Raw genomic sequence first — 22,312 nt, forward strand, 5'->3', positions numbered from 1 at the left:
TACTCTATTTCTCATGCTTCGAAAAGTTTCGTGTTATCCTGGATCTTAGGGCGACATAAAAATGACTTTTTCACCTCAGCACCTCAAACAGGCAGGTTTTGCTATGAGAAATCAGTGAGCAAAATCGCATTTTGCTCACTCCGTGTGAGACAAAGTAAACTTTTTAATTATTTTTTTTTAAAATTGCTGAGACAGTGTTGGTCTACTCCACTGAATTCCAAATATTTGAACTTTACTTTGATCTGTCATTTCACTTCAACTCGAAAAAAGCAAGAGATAGGATTAAATTTGTCGATTACAAACTTAAATTAAATTTTTGGTATTAAAAAATATATCGAATATTTTCCAAAATGTAAATTTTTCCTGATCTTTTAATAAAGTATGCAACCTCGTTGCACGAAAGCCGCTTCTCTTGTTTTTTTTTTATAAAAGAATTCCGTATACTGCCTCTACAGTATAATTATTATTTGTTAAATTGAATGATTTTTTAACAAATCTATTTATGTTTATGTAATAGAAATCTTAATAAAAATCATATTTAAAGGTTTAATTGTTCAACCTTTTCAATTACCCCGAGATGAGGCTTTTTGCAGTATTAAAAAATAAGTTGTGACATTAGTACAAGAAGTTAAGATTGCATGTTATGAGTATGCGATTTGTATTGTAGCTACTGGACTCTTTTTATGGTTTTAAATGTAATTATTATATTTGATAATAATCGGATTCTATTTAAAAAAAAATATTTTTTATTTTGTAAACAGGTAGGTATATGTGGTTTTATTCTTATGTTACATTTAAATTATGTTCTCGCTGCTGAGGTGAAAAATTGTATGTGTCACACGAGACACAAAGTTTTTTTGCATCTCGTGTATTTCAATCCCTTGCTGATCTCAGGATTCTAACCTAGAATCACTCGCTAACGCTCGTGATTCAATTATAGAATCCTTTGCTTACTCGGATTTGAAAATCAACACTCGCCAACAAAAAACAACTTTGCTCTCTTGTTGCACAAATAACTATTTATGCTTTTGTACATAAAGTAAAATCTTCGTTGTAAGACCAAGGCAATCAGGTCTAAACAGCCATAAACAAAGAAGTTTCTACATATTTAAAAAAAAATTATATTAAACTAAAAAATCAATCAAAATAGATCAATAAAACTTAAAATGTACAATTATAATAGTAATGCGTGAACAATGAAAGGTACATAGTAAGTGAACAATAAAATTGTTTTCACTGTTTCTATTTCATTTCCTCGCCATCGAAGTGAAAAGCAGAGTGTAAAACTCGAGCATTAAACCCATTTTCCCCTCGACGTGTCTATCTACCCTCGCCGTACCGGCTCGGGTGGCTATATGAACGTCTTTGGTAAAATGGCTCGTTTTATGCTCTTGTTGTACAATCTACTATTCACTTCTCATGCTCGTAAAGTTCGTGTTTATCCTGGATCTAGGCGACATAAAAATGACTTTTTATGCTCTAGTGCATAAAGTAAAATCTTCATCTAAGACCAAGGTAATCAGGTGTCAACAGACACAAACAAAAAAGTTTCTATATATTTTTTTTATTTTTAAAGATATTCGTATGTTTTGCTAAGTCAGTAATTCTGCTTACTTTCTAGCTCTACACTCATAATTTGAATTTGTCAGTTACGCTTTGACGATTTGAGAAGAAAATCATACATCGACAGCAATACGGCCAGTATCAAATTACCCAAAATGTATGCAAACTCGCTAAAATATTTAATTGGCGCCTGTTGGAGTCGTATCTTTTAGACTGGGCACAATAAAAAAGGGATTTAGGAACACAAACACAACCTAATTTAAAACACAGTGTAATAATCGATTCTACTCTCGATTCTGAGCAAACTACTTTTGGGTTTTCAGTTATTTAATTAACACCATGTATTTCAGGACTATTCTGTAGAACCTTATAGGTTAGGTTAAATAGGTTAGTTTTATAAAAATCCAGAAGTACAGTTTTCAAAAAAATTGTTCGTTCATATGAAACGTGACATAAGGTAAATTACTAGTGCTCGTTACCGACCCAATAGTTACCCAATCTGGGGGCACGGTAGTGCCCCCGCCAAGTTGAGCAAAACAAAACAAAAGGCACGGCCGCACCGTACTTTTCTCGAAGCCATTCATTTAATTTTAAGTCATTAGCGATAGAGGCTTGTTAGAGATGACAGCGCAGGGTGTCATATATTGAGCATTCACGTGTCAAACAATCCGACGTTTACCTTAATTAAATCATTTGGGAAAATATTTTCGGTGAAAAAATAGAGAGCCCTCACAGCCTGCAGGGCTACTCCGAAACTCGAAACTCGAAGTTCGTGTCGTGCGGTCCCTCTCGCTCTCGTATTAAATAGTATAAGTGTCAGAGGGACCGCACGACACGAACTTCGCGTTTCGAGTTTCGGAGTAGCCCTGCAGTGCTGTCTCAGCATGTCGTGGGCTCACGCCTTGTCTCGAATCTCTTTGGTAATTAACGCTTTGCTTTCATCTCCGCCCTTTTGTAAATGAGCTCTTCCCGTGGGACTGCTCTGGAACAGAATTTGGTTTAAGTTACAAGGGAAAGCGGGATAGCCTTAAGTCGTGTTAAAATTGGGCTTTTTAGAAAAAAAATGTATTATGCTAGACAAGACACTCGGCACTAAACGGCGTAATAAATTATATGTACCATGTACCTACCGAAAATTAGGTTTAAAATATAGACAAAGACTTAAATTAAACGTTTAATTGAAGGTACTGTAACCTGGCCAAGGGCGTGTCGCGCAGTGTTTGGGTTCTATCTATCTATTTAATCTAATAATATAAATACCTTTAAACGACCATTTCTTGTAAATATATAATCAGAATCTCGGAAATGGCTCCAACGATTTCGATGAAATTTGGTATGTGGGGGTTATCGGGGGATGACAAATCGATCTAGCTTGATCTTATTTCAGGGAAAATGCTTACTATCGAGTTTTAGCTCGAGCTAAGCTCAGCCGCCCAAGTACTATTAATAATCATCATCATCATCATATAATTTTTTCATAGAATCAGAAATGATGATATCCGCAGTAGAACTAAGGTTACCGACAAAGCCCGAAGAATTGCGAAACTGAAGTGACAGTGGGCGGGGCAAATAGCTCGCAGGACTCACTTAATACTTAAAGGAACATTTAGGGCATCTATAACCAATAGGTTATTCACACTTTTGGTTACAAATATTTTCTTAACTTAGCCGGAGATTTGTCAGCTGTTGTGGTATTGGTTATCGATGTAGTAACTTGGTGCGACTAACGACCAGCCTCTAATAACTTAACCCACCCCTAAACACAGATGTTATCACCCGTACTGTTACACGGGTTCTTTATCGACAAGTTATATCGACGCCGTCAGATAAGGGTGTTCGGGTTTAAAACGTATTTACATGCCATTACACTTTGTAATTTACTTCTTAAACGTCGTGTAGCTTCAATTAGTTGGAGCGATAAATAGCGCCTGACTTTGTTACATTGCTGCTTCACGCGACTATGACTTTATTAATGATGGATCATTGCCGGCAATGAACGGTAACTCGCACGATATTACCGCATCATCTAAAGGAGGCTTTACTTGAGATAAATTTGACATTATGTCTGAATAAATTTAATACGGTATTTGACAACTCCTGATTTTGCCATATCTTAATATTATTATGAATATATAGATATACAGATAGTGTTTAGCGAAGAGGAAATTTAAATCGGTTGAAAATTGGATTTATAGTGATTTTTTGAAAAATCTATATATCTGTCTCTTTCTCAAACGCTTTTCTCTATGCAGCAAGTATGGCGGTACTGGCGTGTGTCTAATCTTGAATTTCAAACCTGTATAACTTTGTTATTTGTAAAGGTAGATTAAAAATTGTTTTTCTATTCGATAACAGGCATTGTGTAGTTTTAATTTATAAAACATATACAAAATAGTCAAATACCGTATTGTAGGTACGTTTTAAAGATGCATATGTCTTAAAACAAATGTATTTTTAAGGTTCGTGTGAATTTGTGAGGCTTCGATGTCTCTAGGAACTTGTACTCATCATGCTCGGAGTTGTATTTCCCTATGCTAAGCTCTTCTCTGAAAGAGACTGCTTTAGTCGTAGTTTCCACACGGGACCAGCACGGATATTGGGAACTTCGCACACACTACTGAATTGCTTAGTAGGTTTGTGTAGGTTTCCTCACCATGTTCATTGTCATTGTGGTACATTTGGCATATAAATTTGGCATATAAATTCGGCATATAAATTTGGCATATAAATTTGGCATATAAATTTGGCATATAAATTTGGCATATAAATTTGGCATATAAATTTGGCATATAAATTTGGCATATAAATTTGGCATATAAATTTGGCATATAAATTCGGCATATAAATTTCGAAAAAATCAAAGGTACGAACCCGGATTTGAATCCACGATCTTCTTTTTGTGTGATAAATGAATTTTTCGCAGACGGAGTCACGGGCAAAAGTTAGTTAGGGAATATTCTTCGAAATCCCCACGGAAAAGGAACATTGCGGATGCAAGCTAATTAGTAACTATATTTACGGGTGTTATTAAATAAATTAACGGTTTTTTTTTTCTTTTCAGATCGCTGCTATTGGCAGTCTTCGTTATAAGTAATTGTATCACATGGACAGCATCAAGACATCACTTCACACATAATGTAAGTTCACGGCTTTATGTACATAGGTACAGTCAACACTTTTATATAGTCAACTTTAAAGATATGGCCAAAGCTACAAAATATATTTGTAGTTGACTGTACCCTGACGCAATATAAAATAAAGGGACACAAATAAAAAACTTTTTTTTTAAATTATTTGTGTCCCTTTGGTGTACAAGCAGCGAATATAATATATAAAGTAAATAAGCCAACCGGATCAAAATGTCAGCGTGCGCAATGGCCGGCCGTGACGCGTGGCCATGGCCGTGGCCTGCGCGGGCGCCGCCGTATCTTCTTAATCGATTCATGAAACAGGACTGATTTAACAATAGAGCTTGTCGGTACTTAACTCTGAAACGTGTTCTTTGTTTACAAGCTTTTATTTAACGCAAATGTTGCGTATGAGTTTTAATGTCAAATATTGCAAGTAAAATTTCACCAAATATTATTATATAATAACTAGCTTTTGCCCGCGGCTTCGCCCGCGTTGAATTCGGATATCGTGCGCCTTATCGCGCGCTGTTCCCTCGGGAACTGTGCATTTTTCCTGGATAAAAAATAGCCTATGTCTATGTCACTCTTTGGCCCATAAACTATCTCTGTGCCAAAAAATCACGTCGATCCGTCGCTCCATTTCGACGTGACAGACGGACAGACATACAAACACACACATTTCGTATTATAATATTATTATGGATGTAATTTGGATTGCAATAAAAGTAGAGTCAGAAAAAAAGCATTTCTAAAGTTATTTTTTTCTAAATTTAAAAATTTAGTTCTAAAGGACGTACTTCCGAGGTGGTTCCATTGACACCAAGTCAGGATCTGATGATGGGATCTTAAAGAAATTGAGGGCAACCCTCGAATTTTTAAAGCAAGCCTACAGCGATTATTGGCATTTTTAACATCAAGTCAAGTATTAACATTCAGAAAGTATCAATTGGTGAACTGGACCCTGATAAAGAAGACCGTAGGTAGGTACTTACCGGTACTCGTTATAAAATGATATAACTATGCTGTGTTTTAGATTAATGGAATCGTTGTGAAATGAACTTTGGCTACAAATCACTAAAAATATATAATATTGGGCAGCCCAATATATAGTATGTAGGTGAGGTAGACGACTATAGTTCCACTCCTGCTGGCTCGTGCTGAAGCCTGAGGCACCGACTTCAAACTAATAGAAAATTATTTTCAAGGTTCCATTTTTGTTACCTTTTTTTTACTACAGTAAGCTCTAGGACATTTCCCGCACAAAAAGCTACGGACTAATGTAGTCTCTAGGATGCGTGACGGGTTAATGCTCATTGCTGAGGGTCGTGACATCCACGGATCATTTTCCGGGCAATCGCTCTCCATTTGGCACGATCTTCAGCAGCGTACGGCTTCGTGGACGTTTGTACCCATGTTGTCGCGGATCTGATCTGTCCAGCGCATGGGGCTCCTTCCCTAATAAAATATTACACTACTAAGTATCCCAAGAAAGTCGTAATAATGATTCACTACTAATCCTTATCCGATGACCACAACCATTCTGTCAAGAGTGTAGCGACTTTGAAGATAAGAGAACTTTAGTTCAATTGGGCTTGCAACAGTTTTTCAATATTTTTTATCCCTGTCTCTTGCAGTCCTAGTCTTTCTTGTATATATTAATACTATATACTAATACTTTAAGGTCTTATCGAAGACGTCGTAAGGAGAAAGTATTTTATGGGAGCAAAGAACTTTAATTGAGTTTTCGAAGTTTATCAGCTAAATAATTAACAGATCTGGCCATTAAACTACAAAACACACCGACACCGCTGAGCATAATTAAATCTCATAGTTTTAGAGTTCTTGCTATCGAGTATTTTGATGTTGGTACATTCATTTAATAAGATAGAACATAACCACGTATCCTGTCGTGGAATTAAAAAGAAAACAAAATAAAATATATAAGGTACAAGATTTAATGGAGTCGATTACTGACTGAATGACCTTAAACTACTGCAGGTGAATTGAGAAGGGATTTTGCGAAGTTTTCACGACATATGGAAGTAGCATATTATTATTATTTATTCTTCCACGCGATTTCTCACGTGATAGCTATAGATATTTACGAATTCTTCGTAGACGAAGTAGCGGGCAAGAGTTTACCAACATAAAACGACCAAAACCAAGCAATCACCGTTTTTCCAACAATGTTGTTTTGAGAGGTTATAAATAAACATAATTTGCTTTCGGTTTCAACATCAATACTTCGATGGAGTTCCGAACATCGGGCATCGGCCGGGCCAGCATGAGGCCATGTGAACCTTTGATTGTATCTAGGGCTGTCACCTACGAATAAATAATAAGTCACTGTAACACACACATAAATGAAAAAATCTCCTCAATGACGTAATAAAGTCTAATGTAGAACAAGATCTCATTGTTACCAATATGTAAGAATTCCAATTTTTTTTATTTCACTAAATGTGAACTATTTTTGCAATAAATTTGTATGTCACGAGATCGATATTTAACAGCTCTCCTCCTTTTATTGAGACTATTGTGCGTCAATTCTTTAATTTAAAAAAAATTGTTCACATATCCTGAAATATTTCACAGCTGTGACAACCCTACCGGCGAGTTAGTACATATAGAGCTCGTGAGTGTGAACAGTCATTCATATAATCAGGGCTGGCACTACCACTGATGATAGGGTCCTTCGCCTGTCATTCACTTTAATGGACTATTTCGAAATAGCGTGTTTTTACGTTACCAGTAATATCATCCTTTCGGCTGAAGTAAGTAACTCCTTATTAACGTAAAAAATGAGTTTTACTTACTAGTTCATTAAAATTGAGAGCTCATACATCCCACTCTATTTAGATACAGTCACCATTATAAATATATATGTCTATGACCAGCCGTGTAAAAATATACTCAGCAAAATTACTTTTTAAATATTGCATACATTTGAGGGCCAGATTCGATTTTTTGCCGCTCAGTAGGTATATTTGATTCTCCATGAAATCTAATACCTATAAACGAGCAATTCTTGTATCTCGGAAACGGCTCCAACGATTTCGATGAAATTTGGTATGTCGGGGTTTTTGTAGATTGGTCTTATCTCTGGGAAAACGCTTATTTTTTATTTTATTTTATTGACTTCTAATTAATTTTTATTGATTGTTTTTATGGACTTAAATCAGGAATAAATATATCATTTCATTTTAGTTTCATTTCATTGTAGAGTTTTAGCCCGAGCAAAGCTCGGTCGCCCAGGTACTAATCTCATTATAAGGATAACCAACTGCTCATTAAATTGTGTACACAGCAAATCACAGAACAGCGTTGACTTTATACCGTCTCCGATACTTAACTATTTTATTATAATCCAATACAACTGACATTCCTTTTCCTCGGAAACTCTTCACCCACCCGCACTGCAAGCACTTGCAACACCGCGGCGATTCCTGACAAGTTGTTTATTGTCATAATATTGTATTTAGAGATGTCTACGCAGAGCTAGGGGCTACTATGAAATTAGAAAATCGAAGTTCGTATCGTAACGTCCCTCTCACTCTCGTATTAAATAATATTAGCGTCAGCGGGACAACAAGATATGAAGTTCGAATTTTGCACTTCATAGTATAAGTCTACTCCGGAGTTAGATATTGGAACCACAGAGTACCTTTTTTATATACTGATTGGAACTCCGTATCGTGGCGTCCCGCTCACGTTATAGTCTTTACTAGGAGGATGAGAGGAACAGTTTGATACGAATTTCCAATTTCGAACTTGGAAGTAGACCCTTAGGGCATTGGTAACCGGTGTTTTCATTGTAAAAGCTCACCTGGTGGTCCGACTGTTGTGGTTTGACTAAAGAAGGGTTTTTTTTTTTAGCTATGTATATGTGTATCTACTCTATTTCTTGTGACGTAGCTGAACGACAAATAATGTAGTTCGATCCCCTAAGTTAACATAATCTAAAATTATTTGTTTTTAAAAAACTGGTGACATTTTTAAAATTGAAAATTAAAATAATTATATTTTTATTAGTTGACGAAATATGATATGTAACGATTCATTAAAAAGGCGTTAATATACCAAACTATGTCCTACTACGGCGATGATATATGTCTATCCATTTAGATAGACATAAATAAAATTTTAAGGTATCTACATGAACACAACAATACGAAACGAATATTTCTGTTGAGTGATCTAATCATAGCAATCTGTCATACAAAGACTATATCTTGGTGGGTTAACAACCTAAATTCTATTTTTGTAACAATGAGAATCATGTCACTCTAATTGGTTAAAATAAAACTGTTACCATTCTAATTGCATTGACGAATCAGTAAATACCTAGGTGGTCTCTTGTTGTGGATAAAGAACGTGTTCAAAGATCTACCACCAAGGGCTATAATATAATTTGAACTGCACACAATTTGACAATTTGAACATCCAATAGGCCAGGAGGAATATCAGAAGGGGCTGTTTCAACCATCCATTGATTAGTGTAACTGCGGATAGGTGTGATGGCGTCTCTTTTTGTTTTGTTCGAATAGATGGAGACGGCATCACATTTAACCGTCGGTTAACGCTAATCAATGGATGGTGAAACAGCCCCTTAGTAGGATAGGATAGCCGGTTAAAGTTCCGTGTGACGTGACGAGACCCCACTCCCAAAGTTTGACGCGCCTCATCTTTGTCATACCCCCAACGCAAAAAGAGGGGTGTTATAAGTGTATGTGTGTGTGTGTGTCTGTGGCACCGTAGCTCTTAAACGGGTGGACCGATTTGAACGCGGTTTTTTTAATTTGGAATCAAGTTTTCTAGCGAAGGTTCTTAGACATGTTTCATCAAAATCGGTTAAACCGATTTTGAGATATTGAACTTTGAAGTGGCAAAGTCGGGGTTTTCCAACTTTCTGTTGGTTAGGCTAGTTTGTTTGATTGACAAAAGAAAAAAAATACATTTCCAATGTTTTCTAATAATTTAACTGACGGACTAATTATGTAAAAAGAATAAAATTTTTTTACTCGCATGTCGTCCATTTGGCATCTTAAGCGATAAGGCCGCCTATTGCTTACCTTGTAGGTAATCTCACTCTCTCTCAGTCTCAGGGAGTCAGTCCTTTCTTCTTCTCTCAGTGTACCTCTTTTCTGTATTGCTTACTATTTTCTGTGTATAGTCATGTGCAAATACACGACTTTAGGCACTTAATATTAAGGTCGTGTATACATAAATAAATAATAAATATCATGGGACACTTCATACCAATTGACCAAGTCCCAAACTAAGCAAAGCTTGTACTATGGATACTAAGCAACGGATAAACATACTTACGAGTATACCTATAGATAAACACATACTTAAATACATATTGAACATCAAAGACCCGAGAACATACATTCGTATTATTCATACAAATATCTGGCCCGGCCGGGAATCGAACCTGGAACCTCAAGCTTCGTAGTCAGGTTCTCTAATCACTTGGCCATCCGGTCGTTGGCCAAATTACATATTTTTGTAACTTTGGCCGCGTCAATATCTTTGGACTTGACGATAGGTGCAATAAAGAGTCATTGTATCGTATTGTATTGTAAAGTGCTTGACGACTTTATTCAGCTAAACCTTAACCCTTCGGCAGGCGTCAGGTCACCGCAGCAGGCACCGGCGGCAGGGCGCCGGTCTGTACCTGCCGGCGTCGTCCGTGATGCCGGGCGGCGCGGGCGCCGGCGCGTGGGGCGAGTGGGGCGAGGTGTCGCCGTGCTCGCGGACCTGCGGCGGCGGCGTGGCCAGCCAGAAGCGGATATGTCTGGAAGTCGCGTGAGTGACACCTAACACCCCTTCATTTCAAAAACGAGGACTTATAAGCTCGAAGTGTACTGGCAGCGGTGGCGGAGCGGTACCAGTTGTAATATTCGAGCTAACATGAAAGAGTGCATAGAATACCGCGCGTGAATAACCGTGGTTAGCTCGAATATTACAACCGGTACCGCCTCCACCGCCGCTGTCAGTGCGTTTCAAGCTTACCTTAAATTGGCAATGCCTATGCACCAAAATGCACATGATTCAAAAATACCTTTTTTATTTTTTTTCACTATAGAATTTTTTGGACTACGGTTACGATCAGGCAGGATTGAATCATTCATAAACTTCTTTCATTTTTGACAATTTAAAGGGGTTAGTATCATTTCGTCTAATAAAGCAGCTGGTGCTGGTCTAAATAGCAAATGGGCAGTGGCCTAAGATGCAACTGGTCTAAGTTGTGTATCTACGTAGATACATAACATACATATTCTCAGGAATAATAAAAGTTATTTTTCTAGCAAATTGGGACAAACGTTTATAAACTCGCTTACTTTACTTTTATTATTCCAAATCAGCGCCTAAAATAAAATAATAGCAACATTATTCCATCAAGTCTTCATTTACTAACGCCTGATGAAATATAATAGCAATAACGTTCGCAGGCCGGACGGGCGGCCGATGTGCACCGGCGGCGACACCAAGTACTTCTCGTGCCAGACCCAGGACTGCCCCGCGGGCTCGGGGGACTTCCGCGCCGAACAGTGCTCCGCGTACAACGATGTGCCCTTCAAAGGCGTCAAGCACACGTGAGTATAAATACCTACTATAACGACGCCAATACTGCCCTCTTAAGGCAAAAGGTGGTATCAAAAAATCACTTATTTATATACCACTAGCTGTTGCCCGCGACTCCGTCCGCGCAGTATTCGTTAATCGCTATCCCGCGGGAACTATGTAATTTTCCGGGATAACACTATCCTATGTCCTTCCCGGGGACTCAAACTATCTGTAGGTATACCGAATTTCATCTAAATCGGTTCAGCGGTTTAGACTTGATTGAGTAATAAACATCTAAACATCCAAACATCTTCAAAACTTTCACATTTATAATATAAGTATAGGATTGTGTAGCTTTATATATGTATTTTGAATCAAGTGTGGCTGCCGTGCTAAGCGAAAAAGGTATCTCAATAAAAGCTAGTTTTAAGAAAATCAAAGTTTCGTAAAAGATTATTTCAGGTAAAACTGTGATAGGGAAATCTTTATAAAGGGTTCTTGGATATATGCTTTAAATAAAATATCGCTTTTTGGCTTAGTTTACTGCTGAATGCTTTTGTTAAGCTAACCAATGCTATAAAAACAACTTTACGATTTTATTGAGTTAGGTACCGGTTTTGAGCTAAGCACGACAGTATAAATAATCCAAGTTTTTATTTAGATACCGCCTTTTGCCTTTTGAGGGCAGAATAGGATATCTGATACCACCCAATAATTCCAAGACAAGCTCATCGTGAATCGCAAACATATTGAAAAATAAACGACAGTTACATTTTTAATGTCAAATAACCTATCCATAAAAAAACCATTTTTAATACAATCTTTTTTTGCTGACTGTACTTTTTGTTGACTGTACTTGCATTATCACCCAAACAATTTGCATACCAAATTTCAAGTCGATGCTATAAACCGTTGAAGAGTTCCGTCCTGCGGAGACGATCCTGGCCAGACTACCAGGATGTCACTATTAGATTATTGTATTGTCACGCAATTTACATAAGTATTCCAAACTGGAAGTTGGTCAAATTTAGCTTGCAAGATTTGACTACAGACAGACAGATAACGGGACAGGTGAAACTAAATAAAAGCTTGTAATGAAACATGATGAGTAGCATTTAAAGACCAGAGGCCTTATTGCCTAACGTTTCTGATGCTCGCGATCGCAATCAATGACAGATTTTGTATGCGAAAACTGTCATTTAATTGCGATCGCGAGCGTCAGAAGCAATTAAATGACAGTTTTCGCATACGAAATCTGTCATTGGTTGCGATCGCGAGCATCAGAAACGTTAGGCAATACGGCCTCTGAGGCCTTATTCTTATTTATTACTAACACACTTGAAACACGAGGATAGAGAGAGATGGTGAATGCGGTCGCGAACGTCAGAGCGTTAGACAATACGGCCACAGTTCGCTATCACATCAATAACTTTTCTTTTCCAAATTACCATATTTGTCATTCACCTACTGTTTACGACTTAGGCAATACGGCCTCAATGGCCGCAAAGTTTCTAAACAAAAGTACAAGTACAGTTGTACGATTCATCATATGCGGATGTATCTTCAGATGGATCCCATACACCAACGGGCCGAAGCCGTGTGAGCTGAACTGCATGCCGAAGGGCGAGAGGTTCTACTACCGACACAAGGCCAAGGTCACTGACGGCACGCGGTGCAACGACGAGTCCTTCGATGTCTGCGTCGACGGCACGTGCCAGGTACTTTTAAAATCTATGAGTTTGATCATTACCTAAATACACCACGATGTGTCGGGTCTGTCAAGGATGGCAACTTCATTACTGAGTCCGCACGGTCTATCAGACAGATAATCAGTAGGGAAAAAATACTTCAGTATTAAGTATTTTACTTAAATGTGACGTAGCTAGGACGCATTTGAATAACCGGAAATAAAGCCATGGTTCGAACCTAGATCTTCGCCAATCCGAGGCGCGTACTTAATGGCTACACAAACTCATAGCCTTCGTTTCGCGGCAAAATTCCTACAAATACTTCAACGCAAATACTTACCTCTCTGTCAATTGGTTACCTCTGACATTTGACTTATTACTACAAGGTATTGTTAATTTACAGCCGGTAGGCTGTGACATGATGCTGGGGTCCAATGCACGCGAGGACAAGTGTCGCGAGTGCAGGGGTAACGGCACGCACTGCTACACCAGCAAAGGTCGCATCGACACCACGGATCTCAGGAAAGGTATCTATCATACCAGATAAATATTGAAATCCACTACTTATAGGAATTTATTATAGTCAATAATTAATTGTGAATTACATTAGATCATTACTTGTTCGCTGAAGTGGCGTTGGGCTGATCACGTCTGTCGCAGGACCGATAAACGGTGGACTAGTAGACGAGTCCCCGAATAGCGACCACGGACGGGAAAACGTAGTTTAGGGCGTCCTGACCTGAGGCACGGTGGACGGACGACTTTAAAGACAGAGTTTTGTGGCGCACCATGGAAGAGGCCTATGTCCAGCAGTGGACTGATGTAGGCTGATGATTAGTGATGATGATGATGATGATTATACTTGTTAATTCGTGGTAGCCTAGTGCTTTGACCTATGGCCTCTCAAACAAAGAGTCTTGGGTTCAAGCGCGGGCTCGCACACCTGAGTTTTTTGTAATTTATGTGCGAAATTAAATTTATAAACATCTTCACACACATTATTCAATGGTGTGTGTGAAGTTTCAATCAAATTCAATCCACATTGGGCCCGCAATTTCTTTTTGTTCGTTCCAATTAACTGAAGTCGGAGTGATATAATTAAACTTTTTTTGTAGGATACAACGACATGCTTCTCATACCTGAAGGAGCAACAAGTATCCTGATTGAAGAAATTAAGGACTCCAATAATTATCTAGGTAAGTTTGAATACTATTCATTAACTATTCCATTTCAAATAATTGATTTATTCAATTCAACCCCTCGCCCCTCACAGGCGAGGCGAGGGCGAGAGGCTGAAGACAGTGTTGTGGCGCGCCATGCAAGAGGCCTATTGTCCGGCAGTGAACTGCTGTAGGCTGATGACGATGATGATGATGATGATGATGATGATTGATGAGGTTATTCATGACCATAACCACAAGCGTCGGCGACTAGCAATTCCATTCCATGTCCATAAACAATTTCAATAAAATTTAAAGCCGCTCAATTAATAAAAAGTGAAATTGTTTCAAGTAAAATTATAAAAATCGTGTTAATTAATCCCTGCTGGACGTCTTTTACTTGTTCGTCGTAAAGTTTAACCTGTTGTCTTTTTCTTTGTAATTGTTCATTCTTCTCTTGTGCAATTTTGTCTTATTGAATAAAGATTTTTATTACTAAAAAAAAAAAAAGTCAAGAACGCTTGGTTAAACCAGCATTACAGCAGTCAACCACATCTATATGAACCAAAAATAATCTACTTTTATATCTTTTAGGATTAAAATAAACTCAACCTACCTCGGCAGCCCCAACGTCCTAAATTTAGGACATACATCAAAGCAAATGTCAGCTTTTACTGATTGCCATCAAGTTCCAAAGTCTAATTTAAATTTACTTACGAGTATGCCTAATCGAATTTAATCTCGAATCTGAACAATCTAGTTACTTTTAAGGTTTTCGGTGGTTTCATTAAGACCTTGTACATCAGCCAAAGTACTTGTCACCGTGAAATTGATGGTAAAAAAGTTCCACGTTGCAGTTACCCTGACCGTACAGCTGTACTACCTCTTTCTTCCAGCACTCCGGTCGAAGAAAGACAACGTGTACTATTTGAATGGAGACTATCACATCGACTTCCCCCGGACGCTGATCATCGCGGGCGCTCCGTGGCACTACGAGCGCAGCCAGCAGGGCTTCGCGGCGCCCGACAAGCTGCGCTGCATGGGGCCCACCACTGAGCCGCTTTATCTCTCGGTAACTTGAGACATCCGTTGATAAGGCCAGACATGACACAATACTTCTACTGGCGTAAACTAAACAATTTGTGCTTACTAACAGTGGCGGAACAATATCATGGAAAAACGCCACAGGTCCTCATCTTGGGGGACCGAACTGGTTGATCCTAGAGCATAAAAGAGAAATTCTTTGGGGGAAATCGAAACACTTCTACTCGTACACCCACCTCCACTCCATCTCTATATAATCTACATGTATCCTTATCTTAAGAATATCCTTCAACAACATAAGACCACAAGAAGGAAGACCTGCGCCCGATGGATTTGCAACCAGCCCCAGACTTTATACTTACGTCACTAACTTTGCCTCTCATGCTTGTACCTTTGTACCTGAGTAAATATTCAGAGTTTTTGCGGCGTTTTTGTTCGAACATTGATTATTAAGAGAGATGATGCTCAGGGTTAATTTTTAATGAAAAGTAAGGACAATACCGATGCTAAATCTACGTAATCAAAGTTCTTGCGACTTTCCTTTCGTTTTGCCAGTGCGTTTTGCTAACTAATGGGGGATGGGGAATATTCACCCACCTAAGTATAGGAATGTTTGCAAGAGCATATTCAAAATAATAACCATCACATAACAGTTGCTGCTCCAAGACGAGAATGTGGGCATCGACTACGAGTACAGCATACCGACTGCGCTGGCGCCGCCGCCAAACCAGCAGTACGTGTGGGTTCACGACGACTTCACGCCCTGCAGCGCCACTTGCGGCGGAGGTAACTAATTAAATTAGTTGGGTGGGAAAAATCCTCGTGTGGCAACCACGAACCGGAAGACGAAGCGTTTGCAGGCCTCCCGCTAGATGGACTGACGACATCATGAGAGTTGCGGCCAACCGGCAAGTGGCGAGTTGTCGTTAATTGGACGTCCTAATGAGGAGGCTTTTGTTCAGCAGTGGACGTCTTCCGGCTGATGATGATGATGATGATGATGATGAAACTGTTTAGTCGAGAAAAGTAATAGACAGTAGACCTGAACTAACAGTAGACCAACAGTGACGAAGATTATAGGATGCGATGCTGACCTGATGTCCTCTTTTTAGGGCTCCGTAGCCAAAATGGCAAAAACGCCATGTCTGTCTGTCTGTCTGTCCGTCCGCGGCTGTGCTCATATATATTATTTGTTTTTTTTTCGTAATATCAACGGAATCCTATCCTGGGCGTGTCACGTGTGACACGCTCTGATATCAGTCAAAAAATTGCATGAAGGAGTATTGCTGCTTACCAGTACCTACCTAGGATAAGCTAAGTTTAATTTCAAGAATAAGTTGAACAAAAAGCAGTTAAATATTTAAAAGAAAAATACCTAACCTAACAGCATAAATCAGTCTTTAACAATCTCTTTAGGGCTATGTTGTGGCTGGCAACTCTCTTAGTAAAAGGCAAAGTCGCTTGATTCAACGATTCAACTTATTTAAAAGAACAGTTTAGTAAATACATAGATAGTCAGTGGTCGACCACGTAAGCGATTGATTATAGAATAAATATGATGTATCTACGTCGTAAAAGAACGATACGATATAAATAAGACTTATTAGAACTCGTGTTAGTAGTCGTGGTAGTAAAGCAATTTTTGGATCGAAATAATTTTGCTGCTTTCAATCAGGCTTCCAGACGCGTACAGTGTCGTGTCGGTCGCGCGAAGAACTGGACGTGGTGGACGACAACCTCTGCGACGAGGGGCTCCGGCCGCCATCCAACGAGACCTGCAACCTGCAGGCCTGCGCCGCCACCTGGGTCGAGGGTCCCTGGAGCCCTTGCTCCAAGCCCTGCGGCCAGGGCGGCACCCGCTCCCGACAAATACACTGCCAGAAAATCATTTCCAATGGGTAAGTAACATGTTTTCAATACTTTCAAAACCTATACGGAAGGATAAATGTACATACGATCTTCAGTGGCGTAGCGTGAGTATATATCAGCCGCCCGGGGCGGAAGGAAATTTCGCCGCCCTCTTATTTAAGGTACTCATTCTAATCGGTCCGAATCGTAGGTGCGACATTTTTTTTGGTATGGAATTATCATCATCATCCCAGCCCATACACGTCCCACTGCTGGGTACAGTGCTCCTCTCAGAATGAGAACACTTGGGCCGTAGTTCCCACGCGGGTCCAGTGCGGATTGGAAACTTCACACGCACCATTAATAAATTAATTTATTATTATTATTATTACATTATTGTGATATTTTGACGCCCGAATGTGCTGCCCGAGGTGGACCCCCCTCCCTCCCCACTCCTACTACGCTACGCCACTGGTGATCTTGTATTATTTATGCTGACTGTGGGGGGGAGGCTCTATGACAGCAGGGTAGGCAGCGCTATAGTGCTGGTGGCGCGCAGCTGTAGTGCAAAGTACCAACTGCCTACCCTGTAATCGACATATGCACGCCAATAAGCTACAATAGAGAGATTTCTGTCCTGACGGAAGTTATGCCTGGGGACTGAGGTCCGAAGGACGAGCGTGGGAAGTTGTATTATGCGTTCGAGTTGAGAAATGGCGCAATCTAGGATTTGGAGTTTCTATATTTTCTCACTATATGGCGCTAGATGTCGCTATACTGACCACGTATTGAAACTGCACGTTTCCGGAATGGTTTGAAAGTTAAAACAAGTTTACTACATTACCCTCCTGGATCTCCTAGTCCTCACTTGAGGACATTAAAAAAAAATTCAACGTCGATGTTCGTAATTTTAGTAATTACCGCCCGTGCGACATACAATGTTTTTCATCACATTTGCGAGCAAAATTGTATATTTGTAAAAGAAAAACTAATATTTTTTTCAAAAATTGCCGATACCGCTGATTGCGCTCTTGGCAGCGCCAGCTCCGCGCCGCCCTCCCCCATCCCCCTCCGCAGTATGTGCATGGCGTGCGTGTGCAGCGCGCGCACGGAGCAGCAGCAGCAGCACACCATGCAGTAACAAACTCATTTAGGCTCCATGACATGAAAATTAGTATGGGCAATGACTCATTTACCGACCACGGGTTTCATGACAAGCACATTAACGTCGAGGGTTTTATTTGGGGGGTTGCAACCAAGATAGCCTGCATAATACGACACTGTTTACGAGCAAGGCAAGTGTGATGAAAAATAATATTTTCTTGATTCATACAAATTATCCGACAAAGCCTTGACAGAGCAACTATACAAACTAATTGCCGTGTCAGTTGGACTGAAGTGAATTTAAAATAAGAATTAAAACTATCATGGAGAATGAGGAGGCTTCGACCCAGCTAGTCGCTGCAACACTGAATGTGTTTACTTTGTTTCCAAAAATAGATAGAAGTACTTAAAACGAACAGTAATGAGGTTCAAAATTGTACCTGCCTCTGAGTGTATTGAGGAGACAAGTTTATGAGTCTCATTCGTATCCTTTCACGTACTCGTACCTAAGTATGAAATAATCAAAATATTCCCCTTTTCCTAAAGGAAGCCTGTTTAATCTAACTAAACAATATTCAATTTTTACACAAAAACATTATAAATTAATGTCATTTACGGTAAAATTGTTTAGGTTTAACCGACACCAACTACCAAGTAAAGATAAAGGCATTTAAAGGCAAATTTATTAATTAAGTTACAATAAATCTTATATTAATCGTAAGGATATTGATAAAACTACAGCAACTAGAGAATCATGAGTGAGATGCAATGTTTCAGAGTGACTTTCAGTTATCCTTCGATCGTGGAGGACCAGCAATGTTTCGAGCTGCTTGGGCCCAAGCCGGAGCTGTTCCAGAAGTGCAACACTAACGCCAGCTGCCCCACTTGGTTCACTGGACCCTGGAAACCGGTTAGTAAGAGCTAGGAACAAGAAAGCTCCAAATAGAGGACTTTGAGCACCTAAAAAGCGTGTTTTGAAAACCCTCGTTTTAAAAACCGAGGGATCCGAATTTGGTATAAACATGCCTATGCGCGTTTCTAGTAAGTACAACTAAGTACTTCTCCAAAAGCCTCGTTTCCGGATACTTGCGGTTCAATTGCACAGTTTCTTAAATGTCAAATGTGTACCAGTTCCACAGACGCACATTAAAGCGTTCACGAGTATTACGTGTTCGGGACTCTTGGTTTTTGAAACGCGCTTCTCGGTTAGGTGCTATTTGACGGAGCTAACAATACTTCGCACATGGCATAAAAGCCATTGGGTCATTCCTTAATTAAGTCACACCAATTGTGATCATTTTTAAACCGCTCATGTGACACTTTATTACTATGAAAATTGCAATTAGTTTGTTGATGTGTCACAAATGGCGAGACTTTTCAACTCTTCACCCCCCTAAGGAGTGACACAATTTATGGATGGCCCTTAGCACTTGGGAAATACATACGTCTGGCTGTGGACGCCTTCCGAATAATATTGATGATGATGATGAATACCTAAATGTCAGCTGTGTTCCATGTCCATTCTATTTCACACTTCACAAGTAAATTATCTGTGCAAAAACTATAAAAACACATGTGAGAAACGCGATAGACGATACAAACATGATAGACGATATTTGGTGATTGGCTGCTGCTGTTTTTTTAATGTTTTTATTTTTTTCGCAGTGCGACCAGCTCTGTGGCGAAGGCAAGCAGACGCGCCAAGTAGTCTGTCACCAGCGAACTAATGGTCGGGTGGAGGTGCTGGCGGAAGAAGAGTGCGCGGACGAGCGGCCGGCTGAGGAGCAGAGCTGTATGCTCAGCCCCTGCGACGGTGTCGACTGGGTCGCGTCCGAGTGGTCTGGGGTCAGTACAGCACTATTATAACAACATGAGAATGAGTAACGATTACTTCCTTTTAGAAAAGAAGAAAGATTTTTTGTATATTTTTGACTTCACCCAGAAGGAAAGGGGCGAACTGAAAGAAGAGTTGAGTCAAAACATTCAGTGCTGGCAACGTATACGTAAGCGTTTTCAAGACTCTTGCCCAGTGACACTGTTGGAATTTCGCAGGCATTTTAAGACGCATGCGTATTTGTGGCACTTGACTAAGTTTTCTGTTTGACACCGAAACTGTTGAACATTATGGACTTGCCTGATTAAATTTGTCTGTTCCAGTGCGACACATGTCTATCGACGGTGAAGTCCCGCGTGGTGGAGTGCTCAACAAAAGACGGTGAACTGGTCGACCCGAAGTTCTGTGCCAATCACCCCAAGCCCAAGTTGGAACAGCCCTGTAACGCCGACGACCTGCCACCCTGCCAAGTGCAGTGGTACGCCACGCAGTGGAGCAATGTGAGTATACGAGCACTTTGTCCATTATCTTGCCACTTTTACGCCAGCAAGATAAAGAGTAACAAGGAGATGTTTCACGGACTAAGTTATCAACAACACCTTTAGAATTTTGTCACATTTCGCGGTCGAGGCACCATCAGAAAGAATGTAATGAGTATGAATTGTATACTCAGTAGAACAGGTCCTAGAGGTATACTACGAAGTGCAAAATTCGAACTTCGTATCCTGCCATCCCGCTGACGCTTATTATGTTTTATTAAGATTTTCGAATTTCGTAGTAGGTAGCATCCCTGTTAGATTTTAGCTTAGTTTCTTTGGAGTAACATTAAACTAATATAGACACTTGCATAACTTCCTAATAATCAATAGGTAATGACTAGATAAGTTGAAATAGTTTTGACAGCAAGACGAATCATATAATATTAGGCACTATTTGGCTAAAATTTAAACAAACGATATTCTCTCTAGTGTTCCGTAGAATGCGGCAAGGGTGTAAAAACCAGACGCGTATTCTGCGGCCAGTTCGACGCCGTCTCTATAAGAGTAGTGAGCGACAGCAAGTGCGACAACGAGACAAGGTACAACGACACGACACCCTGCGAAATACCTAAGGAGAAATGCCCTGCCAAGTGGTTCGCTGGTCCTTGGACTGAGGTAAGCTCTTAAAGTTTGAGGATTTTTTTCTTTAATCATACTGCCTCCCTATCCCGTATATACTTGAAAGTAAATATCTTCGAATGTTTCCAAAGTGTACAAAGCTGTGCGGTGGCGGCGAGCAGTACCGAAAGGCAATGTGCTTGAACGGCGGCAAGGTGTCGCTGGCATGTGCTGAGGAAGACACTCCCGAATCCATGCAGACATGCAACACTGGTCCTTGCGACTCAGGTGACACAATTTAGCTTAGAAAGTTTTTTTTTCAATAAATACTGCTGTTTATTGCCTAAAATTGCAAAAAATATAAGAAAGGTAACCCTCTCATTGCCGTTATCACTATCCTGTTAAATATTACTTGCAAGGTCAAGCAAGCACGCGTAATTGTAGCCTCGACTATTTTTTTCGCGCATGATTGTGCAAACAACACCGGAGTGATTAGTTTAATATTAATGTGTTTATTGACACAAAGAGCCATGATATTGAGATAGGCAGCACCTAAAAGTGTAGCTTTAACGCACCAACTCAACATCATCTTTGCAGATGAAACGATACCAGTGGATGCGATGTCCACACCGGTCATGGATGATGACAACTACGAAGATTGCATAGATGAAGACGAGGAAGAGGGAGAAGGCGACGAGGTCGGCGCGGAAGTTGCCCCCGGCGAACTCGACAGGGATTTAATGAGCAGTGACGCACCCTATGCTCCTACAAGTGGTAATAACAGATCCTTTATACTTTTTGCTGTCGCATGATATTCTTAAGATAAATGCATTAAAATTATCAAAAATTCATTTACAGAAGGATCTGGAGATACAGAGTCCGAGTTTACAGCTGAAACTGGCTCCGGGACAGGTATTATATATTGTTTTCTCACATCTCATTCAGAAAAGTAACTTTTCCTCCCTGCCGAGAGGGATCAAAGTGCAACTTTTCTGTTCATGGCTTTTCTGTGTTATTTTGCAAATGCAATTTCTTGAAGTTGATAATTGTAAAACCACGCCATTTTCTACGCTGTTTGCTTTTTAATTATGTTAAGATTTGTTTTATTTAAATTTTCGTCATACTCGGTGTGAAAAGTTGTATAAATCACTCGGGAGCAAAATTATTTTCATCTTGGGCGTTAACACTTAAATCCCTCATTACGCTCAATATTCTACTTTAGTATTGTAGAATCCTTCGCTATATTCTGGATTCAATGTACCGCCCTCGT

General features: G+C 39.7%; 1 protein-coding gene across 1 annotated transcript in view; it reads left to right on the plus strand.

Annotated features, from left to right (window-relative positions):
* Positions 1-4,618: 4,618 nt before the first annotated feature.
* Positions 4,619-22,312, plus strand: part of Ppn (proteoglycan-like sulfated glycoprotein papilin) — an 80,793-nt gene continuing 63,099 nt past the window's right edge. The window contains exons 1-16 of the mRNA XM_074094848.1: positions 4,619-4,700; positions 10,327-10,505; positions 11,153-11,296; positions 12,835-12,985; positions 13,359-13,482; positions 14,071-14,151; positions 15,012-15,187; positions 15,813-15,945; positions 16,835-17,057; positions 18,889-19,021; positions 19,777-19,956; positions 20,269-20,445; positions 20,914-21,099; positions 21,195-21,330; positions 21,640-21,816; positions 21,901-21,954. Coding sequence (XP_073950949.1) covers positions 10,393-10,505; positions 11,153-11,296; positions 12,835-12,985; positions 13,359-13,482; positions 14,071-14,151; positions 15,012-15,187; positions 15,813-15,945; positions 16,835-17,057; positions 18,889-19,021; positions 19,777-19,956; positions 20,269-20,445; positions 20,914-21,099; positions 21,195-21,330; positions 21,640-21,816; positions 21,901-21,954 — 2,188 coding nt within the window. The 5' untranslated portion in view covers positions 4,619-4,700; positions 10,327-10,392. The remainder of the gene's footprint in view (positions 4,701-10,326; positions 10,506-11,152; positions 11,297-12,834; positions 12,986-13,358; positions 13,483-14,070; positions 14,152-15,011; positions 15,188-15,812; positions 15,946-16,834; positions 17,058-18,888; positions 19,022-19,776; positions 19,957-20,268; positions 20,446-20,913; positions 21,100-21,194; positions 21,331-21,639; positions 21,817-21,900; positions 21,955-22,312) is intronic.

This window comes from Choristoneura fumiferana, chromosome 11 (genome assembly GCF_025370935.1).
Source record: "Choristoneura fumiferana chromosome 11, NRCan_CFum_1, whole genome shotgun sequence".
Lineage (NCBI taxonomy): Eukaryota > Metazoa > Arthropoda > Insecta > Lepidoptera > Tortricidae > Choristoneura > Choristoneura fumiferana.